The 11,290-nt window shown below is 46.0% G+C and overlaps 1 protein-coding gene across 1 annotated transcript; it reads left to right on the forward strand.

The window, feature by feature from the left end:
• Positions 1-970: 970 nt before the first annotated feature.
• MTRFR (mitochondrial translation release factor in rescue) lies at positions 971-11,168 on the forward strand. Its single transcript, XM_055321995.1, has 3 exons — positions 971-2,266; positions 5,606-5,913; positions 7,906-11,168. Exons 1-3 carry the CDS (start codon positions 2,218-2,220, stop codon positions 8,122-8,124), a joined length of 576 nt encoding a protein of 191 aa, XP_055177970.1. The 5' UTR covers positions 971-2,217; the 3' UTR covers positions 8,125-11,168.
• Positions 11,169-11,290: the final 122 nt, after the last annotated feature.

The raw sequence follows: 11,290 nt of genomic DNA on the forward strand, positions 1-11,290 counted from the left end.
ACATCATATAAAAAATAAGATATCATAATTTTTATATTGATTACATATCAAAATAATATTTTGGATACCCTGGGTTAATATTTATATTATATATATATATATATTAGCCCGGGTGGCTCAGCAGTTTAGCGCCACCTTCAGCCCAGGGCGTGATTCTGGAGACTTGGGATCGAGTTCCGCATCGGGCTCCTTGCATGGAGCCTGCTTCTCCCTCTGCCTGTGCCTCTGCCTCTCTCTGTGTCTCTCATGAATGAATAAATAAAATCTTTTTTAAATATAAATAAAATATTTTTTAAAGATTTATTCATTTGAGAGAGAAAGAGTGCATGCATGAGCTGGGGGAGGAGGAGAGGGAGAGAGAACCTCAAACAGACTCCCTGCTGAATTCAGAGCCCAACTCAGGGCTTGATCTCACGAACCTGAGACCATGACCTGAGCCAAAATTATGAGTTGGACACTTAACTGAGTGAGCCACCCAGGAGCCCTTTTATTAACTAAAATGCATTAAATATATATCTTTAAAATATATTAACAATTTCATCTGAAGGTTCTTTTTACTTCATTTTTATTTTATTTTTTAAAGATTTTATTTTAGGGGCACCTGGGTGGCTCAGTGGTTGAGCCTGTGTCTCTGCCTCTTTCTATGTGTCTCTCATGAATAAATAAAATCTTTTCAAAATAACAAAAATTAAAAATAAAGATTTTATTTTAATTATTTTAAGTAGATTCCATACCCAGCTTGGAGCCCAGCTTGGGGCTTGAACTCACAACCCTAAGATCAAGATCTGAGCTGAGATCAAGAGTCGGACACTTAAAAAAAAAAAAAAGAGAGAGAGAGAGTCGAACACTTAACCGACTAAGCTACCCAGGCACCTAACAATTTTAAGTCATCTCTACATCCAGCGTATGGCTTGAACTTATAATCATGAGATCATGAAATGCATGCCCCACCAACTGAGCCCAGGCCCCTCATTTGACTGTTTTTAAGGTGACTACTAGAAAATTTAGAATTTCACATGTGGCCCACATTATGTTCATATCAGACACCGTTCTAGAACACTAATGTAATAAAAACATTATTGGTGTTCTTTTTTTTCAAAAAAGATTTTATTACTTATGAGAAAGTGAGCAGGGGGAGAAGCAGACTCACCGCTGAGCAAGGAGCCCAATGCAAGGCTTGATCGCAGGACCCTGAGATCATGACCTAAGCCAAAGGCAGATACTTAACTGACTGAGCCACCGTGGTGTTCTTTTTCAGATGACCCTTTCTCAATCTTTGTTTCCATTTCACCTTCTCTATTAGCTCAAATTAATATTCTTTTTTTTAAGATTTTATTTATTTATTCATTCATGAAAGACAGAGAGATAGAGTGCAGCAGAGGGAAAAGCAGGCTCCACGCAGGGAGCCCGACATGGGACTCGATCCCCGGTCTCCAGGATCAGGCCCTGGGCTGAAGGTGGCACTAAACCGCTGAGCCACCCGGGCTGCCCAAATTGATATTCATTTAATTATTTTCTCTGAATGTTTGCCTTTCCTGCCATTACTGTCCTTCCCCTATCTCCATCTTTGCCATCATCGTTCGGGAGCTCCCATCCAGTAGCCAGGCAGTCCTAGGAGCCACCGTACAGGCAAGCACCTTTGCTCAAAGTTTTTGGCTATGACACTCCGTGGTTTCTGAAGGCCAGAGCCTCACTTGGGAGCTGGTTAGGGACGCAGGTCTCTGGCCCCACCCGAGACCTATTGAAATAGTATCATCTCTAACAGAATCTCCATGGGGTATGTCTGCTCAGGAAAGCGTGCCACGGTGAGAGCTTTACCAATCATCTTTCTTAAGGCGCCCCCATTTCAGTTCATCACATCTGTTCCTTCAGTTGGATTTGATGAAGTTTCTACGAGGTTGAGATACCATGAAAGTTGTTGCCAAGAGAAACTAGCACTCTGTATCTCTAAAAAGATAGTGAGGCAGGGACTTTTGGGCAAATGGCATCCAGAAGGTGAGTCCAGAGATTGAAATCCTATGACTTCCTGCAAACAGACTCAAATATCCTTATCTCTCGCAGAGACATCACTGTCCCCTTCCCCCATCTCCAGAGCATTAGAGCTACTAGTGAAATGAGCCTCACCTTGCTGTGTCTAGTTTACATCTGTTTGCTGCAGTCCCAGGCCACGTTGCAGAGCTCAACGTACCATCCCTGCAGCCAGACATCTTCCTAGGCATGGTTGACTGTGGAGGCCTGAAGAGGAAATTTATGGCGACTGGTCCAGGTCAGGAAAGGGGGCACCTAACAGAATGCAAATCCCAAGTCCCAGTAGCAAGCAGTCCAAGTGACATGGGAGCACAGTCAAATCAGAGAACCACTGCTCTGTAGCACATTACCCATCCTGGGCTATGCCATCAATAGTATCGGGGCGGGGGTGCATCTTAATTTCTCTTTTATGCCCCACTCTCCTTGGGCTCCCCAAGGCTCATGCCTGGCACATAGTAAATGTTGAAAACATTCATTGAACAAATTAGCATTCCCTTTTGGAAAGTCCTGACACCTATTATCTCTGACTTGACCAAGTGGGAAGGGACTGGGACAATGAGACGCTTTAAGCCAAACTGCAATCAGCTGTTGAGCGGCAGAAGCCGTCCTCAGAGGAGAAACAGGGCTGAGGGGAAGTTGGGGTGGAGAGCCAGCCCTGAATCGAATCGCACACCCACAGAAAGGAATTAGGGCAAGCTGTCATGACTCCCGGTTTCCCCTTACCAACACTCCTTGTCACCATGTCACGATGAGCTCTAATTTGAGCTGCTTTTATTGTTCCCCAAAGACTTTTGCGTTGCTCTGTGAGTATCACAAAAACTGAAATCCAATCCGTATTTTCTGGGCTTTGGGGACGTGGAACCATGGATGTGTTTTGTCATTTTTAGCAGTCACTGGAGCAGAGCCAACGCTCCGGAGATACTAAAAGTATTTAGAATCGTCCGATTGGCTGTTGGAATTAGCCATTAAACAAAGCAGCCAGTAACCGAGCACGGGGGACCTATTTAAACTCCATTTGGGTGGGAGACCTTCCAGGGTGTGTGTCAGCTCCGAACTAGGACAGAAAGGTAGATTTGAAACACAGCGGGCCAGTGACAAAGCAGCTGATAAAAGCACTCTCCACCCTTGTCTGGGAGTTTTGCCTTGTCTCAGACTCACTTCCTTTCTTTGTCACTTGCACTCTATTCCAACGCTGTCCTGCCTGGTCAGATCTACTAACTAGCGGAAGAGAAACCCCAAAGGAGGCCCCGGGCTCATGTTCTGTAATGAATCTGATCCAGGGACTAGATGCTGTCTGGTACACAAAGGAATCTTGTTCTGCAGATTGAAAGCAGAAATAAGGGAAATTTTGGACATCGGCTTAGTCTCATTCACTCAATCATTTGCAGGGGAGTGGGCTCTTTGTCAGAGTGATTTCAGAAAAGTGCCTGTGTTTATCATTCATCTTCTGAGTGTATTTCTGAAAGACGTGACACACAATAAAACCAGTTTTTAAAGCGCGGCTTTCCCTGGCACGCTCTGTTTCAAAATCTCGCCCTTCACAGCCACAGAGCATCCTACCAACACCACATTAATTGTCACCCCCTGGGACTGACACACATAACTGAATGCCATACTTCTCAGAAAGAAGTTGCGAGTGTAGACCATCCTGTCAGTCACAGGATTGAAAATTAGCATGGGCACAAGGCCCGAAAAGTACATTTCATTATATTTATTTTCCATAGATTAAGAATACCGTATTGTCGTTTTAAAGAGGACCAGCATCCTCTCAGGGCCAGTACTCAGAGAGATACGTGTAAAGTAACAGAAATGTACATATTTACAAGGCAGCAGTGCCCAGTAGCATACGTCTGCAGTAAGCGTCCTCAAAGCTTGTTAGAGACCAGCATGGGCTCAGAGAAATTAGCAGCCTGAACTGACAGGGGGCAAAAGGTAAGTGAGCTGAGAGCAAACCTCCTGAAATTATTTGGTGCATGGTGAAGCTACTTTTGGCTTAGGGCATTGGCTTAGGTATCCACAGCTTCGTACCTATGTTAGAGACCAGTGGCCATCAGCTAGAATTTACAAGGTTTCAAAGGGTAAAAGCAGCTATTTAGAGCTTCAAAGGAAGCAGTTGTTAAAAAGGGCAGTGCATCTGTTTTTAGCACCTACATCATCCTGGATCAAGAATCCTGAAGCAAGTGGCACGTTCATAGTTCCCATAATCCACCTAAGCAACAGGAATTTTGCTAAAAACCAGTCTCATGACTTCAAAGGTATTCAATAAAACTCTTTCCAGAAGTCTTTTTCCCTCTGATCTTTAATCCTATGCAGGATAGGTGTGGAGAAGGGCTTAGTTACCCATTTTCCAGGTAAGAAAATAGGCCTACATTGTGACGTGTCCCTATTCGCATGGGAAGGTTACCCATCTCTGAAAAGAGCTAACACCTGTCAGCTCATTCTGCCTTCCTCCCCTGGAAGAAAGCCAAGGCCTGTGGGATTCACCACGTCCTGGTATCTGTTACTCTCGATACCATCCACTTGTCAAACAAAGACATTTCAGCCTTCTGCTACGTCTGGAGTAGCTATTTAAATATAATGGTTAAATACTTCTTTTTTAGCATCTTTTCTCCCAACTAGACTCTAAGCTCTATGAAGACAGAGGCTCACTCCTTCCCACCTTGCATCGCTCACTACGCCTCATATGGCATCCTGAACCATACAGGCACCTTAATAAAAATCAGTTGATTTGATGGTTCCAGGGATGAGCACCACTTGGATCATGTTATTGGCAGTGCGACTGAAGGAACAGATGTTCCTATTCAAATCCACGAAACTGGAAACATTAAAAAACAACAATCATGACATTGATTGATAGTGATATTTACTGTGTCAGACCGTGTAAGCTCAGCTATAAAATAGGCTCGCCTAATGTCGTCTTTACATTTTGATTTCAAAGATCCTCAAACGTTGAAATAATGTCGCTTGACTCAGATCCTGAGTCTTGCCTGATGCACTGTTTAGCGTTTATCGAATAACAGCCCTGTTCTTTTGTGTGTCACATTCAAAACCTTTCTTTCCTGAGAAAACAGCACCTCTGGGTGCTTCGAAGATATTTTCAATCTGTTGTAAGAAACTATTTCTCGGGACGCCCGGGTGGCTCAGCGGTTGAGCCCCTGCCTTTGGCCCAGGGCGTGATCCTGGAGACCTGGGATTGAGTCCCGCATCAGGCTCCCTGCATGGGCCTGCTTCTCTCTCTGCCTCTCTTTCTGTGTGTGTGTGTCTCATGAAGAAATAAAATCTTAAAGAAAAGAAAAGAAAAGAAAAGAAAAGAAAAGAAAAGAAAAGAAAAGAAAAGAAAAACTATTTCTCAGCTGAGAGGGCACAAGCCCTGAGATCACAGGAGATGCTCCAAGGCTGCAGTGGGTTATGCATTGCTGTCTCTGCTAACTTCCCAAATACCCCCACTTGACGGCTGGGTGGCCATTGCCTGAACCGGTTTATGAAAGGTGGTCCTAGAACCTGAAGTATAATCTTGAGAGTGAATGCATCTTCCTGAAAGGCTCTTTTTTTTTTTTTTTTTTTTTCTCCAACTCAGGTCCCAAGCTAGCAGAGCTCCTCCACATGAGTACCTCAAGTTTCTTTGGCTTGCTTGCACGACTGGCCAGACTATGCACCATGCCACAGGGCCTTGGACCTCAGGCAAAGCCAGTGCTGTCAGCCCCGAGAGTGGCAGTCACTATGGTCCAGGCGGCAGGCAAGAAGGACCGCCCTGCTCTGCCTCTCCTGGATGAAAGTGAACTGGAAGAGCAGTTTGTGAAAGGACATGGTCCAGGGGGCCAGGCCACCAACAAAACAAGCAACTGTGTGGTGCTGAAGCACATCCCCTCGGGCATCGTCGTCAAGGTAGAGGAGGAAGACTGCTGGGGGTCGGCGGGTTTCAGACGGCTTACAGGGCACCGTGAGTGACCGTGGTGACCGGCTAAAGTGTGTTCTCGTTCTGGCCCAGGCAGCGGCAAGCATCACAGATCCTGACTCTGGGCCCTGAGGCAGAACCTCCTGCAAAGCCTCAGAGCCTCTGTCCAGGGTCCCTGGGAACCAGGGGCCGCCTGCTGGCCTGGCATCTGGCAGGTGGCACACTTGTCGCAGAGCCTCTGGGCATGGAGAGTTCCGCGGCAGTGCCTGGGCTCTGGTCCCCAAGCATCACACCAACCTGGAGTGTCTGCCAGCAGTCCCAGCCCTCAGTGATCTGCTGTATCCCTCCGCCCCCTCTTTGGTACATGTCAGTGACACCTGTCCTTCTGAGAGGGAGGTAACACAGGCAAAGCATTTCTAACCCTCAGAACAAAAATGCGGTATGTGGCGCTGGCGCCTATAGGAGTCTTCCTTCTTTACAGAAAAAAAAAAACATTTCTGATCAGAGAGTCACCAGCTCTCAACACATCCTGGGCCCTTAGGAAATACTGAAATGCTCTGTCCCATTTCCACTACTAACAGATAGTGGCCCTGCTGCCTTCCAGTGGAACCGCCAATCCATTCTGTGTCTCCAGAGGGCCCTAAGTGCTGCATGAGCACAGGGCAGAGAAGAGATGGCAAGGCAGGTTCTCCACATGCCAGAGACTTGTGTCCCATAAATACGTGGTCAGCACTGGTCTGTGCAACTATACCCACAGCCCATCTTCATCCTCACAAGCCCTTACACCTTATCTTCATGGTACCAGTGTAGAATCAGGCACAGAGAGGTTAGTTAACTTGCCTGAGATCCCACAGCTGCAGGTATCAACCCAGACCAAGCCCAAAGTCTGTGCTCCTAACTGTTCTTCACTGCCAAGCATTTGAGCCAAGAGCCTATCAGTTAAAACCTCAATTAGTTTTGTTTTCCTTCTTGAGAAAAAAGTGTCATTCATGAGCAACAAATAAAATTCTGAAACCTGACCCGATTTTTAACTATTTTATAAACTTACTGCAGATTTGCTTTTGGTACTCTTCTTTCGTTCTAATTTCACACTTTTTTTTTTTTTTAAGATTTTATTTATTTATTCATGAGAGAGGCAGAGACCTAGGCAGAGGGAGAAGCAGGCTCCATGCAAGGAACCTGACGCGGGACTTGATCCTGGGTCTCCAGGATCACGCCCTGGGCCAAAGGCGGCGCTAAACCGCTGAGCCACCCAGGGATCCCCTCACAGAATTTTTTATCAAATAGCTTTGCAAGGCACTTGCCCTTAATAATTTAGGTATTAATCAAGGTTATGGCTGACTAATAATAAAGATGTTATCTTCCTCCTTGAGACAGAATTTTACTTTTTTTTTTTTAATTTTTATTTATTTATGATAGTCACAGAGAGAGAGAGAGAGGCAGAGACACAGGCAGAGGGAGAAGCAGGCTCCATGCACCGGAAGCCCGATGTGGGATTCGATCCCGGGTCTCCAAGATCGCGCCCTGGGCCAAAGGCAGGCGCCAAACCACTGCGCCACCCAGGGATCCCTTTTTTTTTTTTTTAATTTTTATTTATTACTTTTATTTTTAAAAAAAGAATTTTACATTTATAAATGGTGCAGACAGAGGGCTTATTCCCTGGCCACAAGCTAGACATATCAGCTGATATTTTCAAAGTTATTTGAGAACTTTAAATTATCAGAAGGCTATCATTGTTTCCAAACAAAGCCACACTCTTAATTATAAAACGATCGTGGAGAAAGCCACATAATACAGCGGGGTGGGGGGCAGAATGAAGCCTGAAAAAGGCAGGAGGGCTGATGGTCTCCGCTCTGTCACAGACTCACTGGGACTCTTGGCGAGTGGCCCATCCCCATCTGGAGAGTTACTAGGTTGAATCCGCAATTCCTGAGGTCCTGCCCAGAACAAACTTTTTCTCATTATGAAATACTCTCTTGCAGTGCCATCAGACAAGATCAGTTGATCAGAACAGAAAGCTGGCTCGGCAAATCCTACAAGAGAAAGTGGATATTTTCTACAACGGTGAAAACAGTATTGTTTACAAAGAAAAACAAGAGGCAGAGAAGAAAAAGCAAGAGCGGAAACGAAGAGCAAAGGAAACCCTAGAAAAAAAGAAGCTCCTGAAAGAACTCCGGGAATTAAGTAAAAACGTCCACTGAGAAAGAAATGAAGATGTTTTGTTGTTGCTTTGTTTTTAAGATCTCTGCACCCAACGTGGGGCTTGAATTCACAACCCCAACCCCAAGATCAAGAGTCTCCTGCTCTTCCAACTAAGCCGGCCAGGCACCCCTGAAAAAACTGCAGATTCTTTTTTTTTCCTTTAAGATTTTATTTATTTATTCATGAGATCAACAGAAAGAGGGAAGCAGAGACACAGGCAGAGGGAGAAGCAGGCTCCTCGCAGGGAGCCCGATGTGGGACTCGATCATGGGACTCCAGGATCACGCCCTGGGCTAAAGGCAGACACTTAACCACTGAGCCACCCAGGCATCCCAAAACTGCAGATTCTAACTAAAGAACTTGCCAGAGGCAGGGTGCCTGGCTGACTCAGTTGTTGAAGCGTCCCATTCTTGATTTTGGCTCAGTTCATGATCTCAGGATCATGAGATGGAGCCCCAAGTTGGACTCCATGCTGGGCATGGAGTCTGCTTGATTCTCTCTCTCTCTCTGCCTCCCTCCCACCCCCAACCTGCCCTCCTCATGCTCATGTACTCTCTAAAAAAATAAAAATAAAAAGGGGTCGTCATGATAGGACACTAGGAGGAGCCATGGATGGCTGACAAAGTTCTTTCTGGACCTGGGCAGTAATTAGAAGGATGTCACCAGACTTTGTTAAACTACACATTTGTGTGATTGTATCTTGCTTTATTACCAAAGGTTAAAAATAAAACTTTTTTGAAAAAAGCATTACTAAAGAAGGTCTTTTTTTCTTTTTCTTTTTTTTTGAAAACTGGAATGGAGTCAAACATTAGTGGCATTTTTGGAATGCTTAGCTGGCTCAATCAGTGGAGTGTGGGACACTTGATCTCAGGGTTGAGTTCAAGCCCCACATTGGGTGTAAATTACTTAAAATCTTTGTTTTTCAACCATTTTATTTATTTGAGAGAGAGCACAAGCAGGGAGAGGGGCAGAGAGAGGAGAAGCAGACTCCCCATAGAGCAAGGAGCCCAATGTGGGGCTCAATCTTGGGACCCTGGGATCATGAGGTGAGTCAAAGGCAGATGCTTAACCAACCGAGCCACCCAGACACCTCAGAAATAAAATGTTTAAGAAAAAAACCAAAAAAAAAAAAAAAAAAAAAGAAAGAAAAAAACCACACACACATTATGGCATTTAGTGCCACCATTCATCTGCTGGGAGGTTATTGCTCAGCGATACTTAGACATCCCTTAGCTTAATGTCAGACTAAGAATAAAAGAAAAACAAGGCAGAGAAAAGTAGACACGTGAGTATGGTAACCTGCCTGTTTATCCCATTAACTTAATAGACTGTGCTTTGCCAAGTATCCTGTGATGTGAAGACACAAGATGGGCGCCTGACTGGCTCAATAGGGAGAGCAGGCCACTCTTGATCTTGGGGTCATAAGCGTGAGTCCCATGTTGGGTGTAGAACCTACTTTAGAAAAATACCCACATTCCCTATATGTTGATTTACAAGTAAATTTATGAGTTTCCAGAAACCTGATTTGTGACAATTGTTTGGGGTTTTTAGGCACAGGGTAATAGCTTGGCTTGTCAGAACACATCAGGTGTTCACCCATAAAACAGGTAGGGGAAAAAAACCCTGAGGGGAGATAGTCCCTGTCAGACAGGGTCTGCAGGCAAAGCTAGCCCATTCTGCAGCCACAGACCGCATGCCCAGGGCATGTGTCCCAATAAATTTACCTTTAAGGCAGCCATCGAAGGCTCTTCTCACCTTGGAGTGAGCTGGATTAGAAGTTCCAGCATTGCATGCAAGGCTCTGGAGACCTGGTCGCAGCATCCAGGACCCTTCCCTCTGTGGACCTCCACTTAGAAGGTAGCCAAGCACCTGGAAGGGTCCATGACAAGTGGGTAAGGGTGGGAAGAGAACTCTGGGAGCTATGGACAGGAGGGACAGAGGCTTCAATCTGTCTCCTCTCTTGTACCTTTTGGGATTTGCTGTGAGGTGCGTGAAAGAGATGCAGACAAGCCTGCTCCTCAGAGCTGACTCTTAGCAGCCCAGCCCTTAGACCTATTGTGGCTGGGCCCTCACCTCCTGCCTGCAAAACTGACCACTTCCCTCATTTGTTTCTGTCAACCGCTCACCACAGTGAATCCTCACCACCTGGGAATTAGTGTCTAAGGAATGTGGTAAAAACCACCACAAGATCCCTTTGGAAGGCGCTGCTGGGGACCAGCACTCGAGTTCTCCACACATCAGCGCAAGCAGCTCTTCGCCAGCACCAGAGCAGGGGATCCTTCCAGTGAGCACCAGATGTAGCCAGCTGGACTTCAGTGGCTGCACATGAGAAACACATGCCTCCTGCACCCAGAAATGCTCCCAGGATAGATAACACATGAAAGCCCAGAATGGCCTCGTTGTGGGCAGGCAATGGACGCAACACTGACATTCTTGTTTTCTCCCCTGGTGACACTAAGTCTGCTGCAAGTAAAATGCACCAGAATGCAGCCTCATGTGACCCCCACCTTCTGACTTAAGCAAACCCGTTCCTTCCTCAGCCCACAGTGGTTACAGCATTGCATACAACAGGTTTCTGGAGCTAGGTGGGCAAACATTCTGTGACCGGGAGCTCCCATCTCATCGGAGCTGTTTTTTGTTTGCTTTGTTTTAAAGATTTTATTTACTTTTTTTTTAAGATTTTATTTTTAGGTAATCTCTGCACCCAAGGTGGGGCTTGAACTTACAAGCCCGAGATCAAAAGTTGCCCCTCTACCTACTGAGCCAGCCAGGTGCCCTGAGCAGCTGTCTTTTAAACTATCACTTAAGGGGCACCTGGGTGGCTCAGTCAGTTAAGTGTCTGCCTGCAGCTCAGGTTGTGATCTCAGGGTCCGGGGTCAGAGTCCTGCATCAGGCTCTCTGCTCAGAGGGGAGTCTGCTTCTCCCTTTCCCTCTTGTGCGCCCCCTGCTTGTGCTCTCTCTCTTGCACGCGCTCTCTTAAATTAGTAAAATAAAATAAGTAAAATACCACTTGAAAAATAATACCACTGGGGATCCCTGGGTAGCGCAGCGGTTTGGCGCCTGCCTTTGGCCCAGGGCGCGATCCTGGAGACCCGGATCGAATCCCACATCGGGCTCCAGGTGCATGGAGCCTGCTTCTCCCTCTGTCTGTGTCTCTGCCTCTCT

The sequence above is a fragment of the Nyctereutes procyonoides genome, unplaced genomic scaffold (genome assembly GCF_905146905.1).
Source record: "Nyctereutes procyonoides isolate TBG_1078 unplaced genomic scaffold, NYPRO_anot_genome, whole genome shotgun sequence".
Taxonomy (NCBI): Eukaryota; Metazoa; Chordata; class Mammalia; order Carnivora; family Canidae; genus Nyctereutes; species Nyctereutes procyonoides.

Bases quoted from the DNA above. Each gene is read 5' to 3' on its own strand.
- MTRFR (XM_055321995.1), top strand. From the start codon at position 2,218: ATGGTTGACTGTGGAGGCCTGAAGAGGAAATTTATGGCGACTGGTCCA. The intron at 2,267-5,605 runs GTCAGGAAAGGG...TCTCCAACTCAG, and splicing joins ATTTATGGCGACTGGTCCAG to GTCCCAAGCTAGCAGAGCTC. The intron at 5,914-7,905 runs GTAGAGGAGGAA...ACTCTCTTGCAG, and splicing joins CCTCGGGCATCGTCGTCAAG to TGCCATCAGACAAGATCAGT.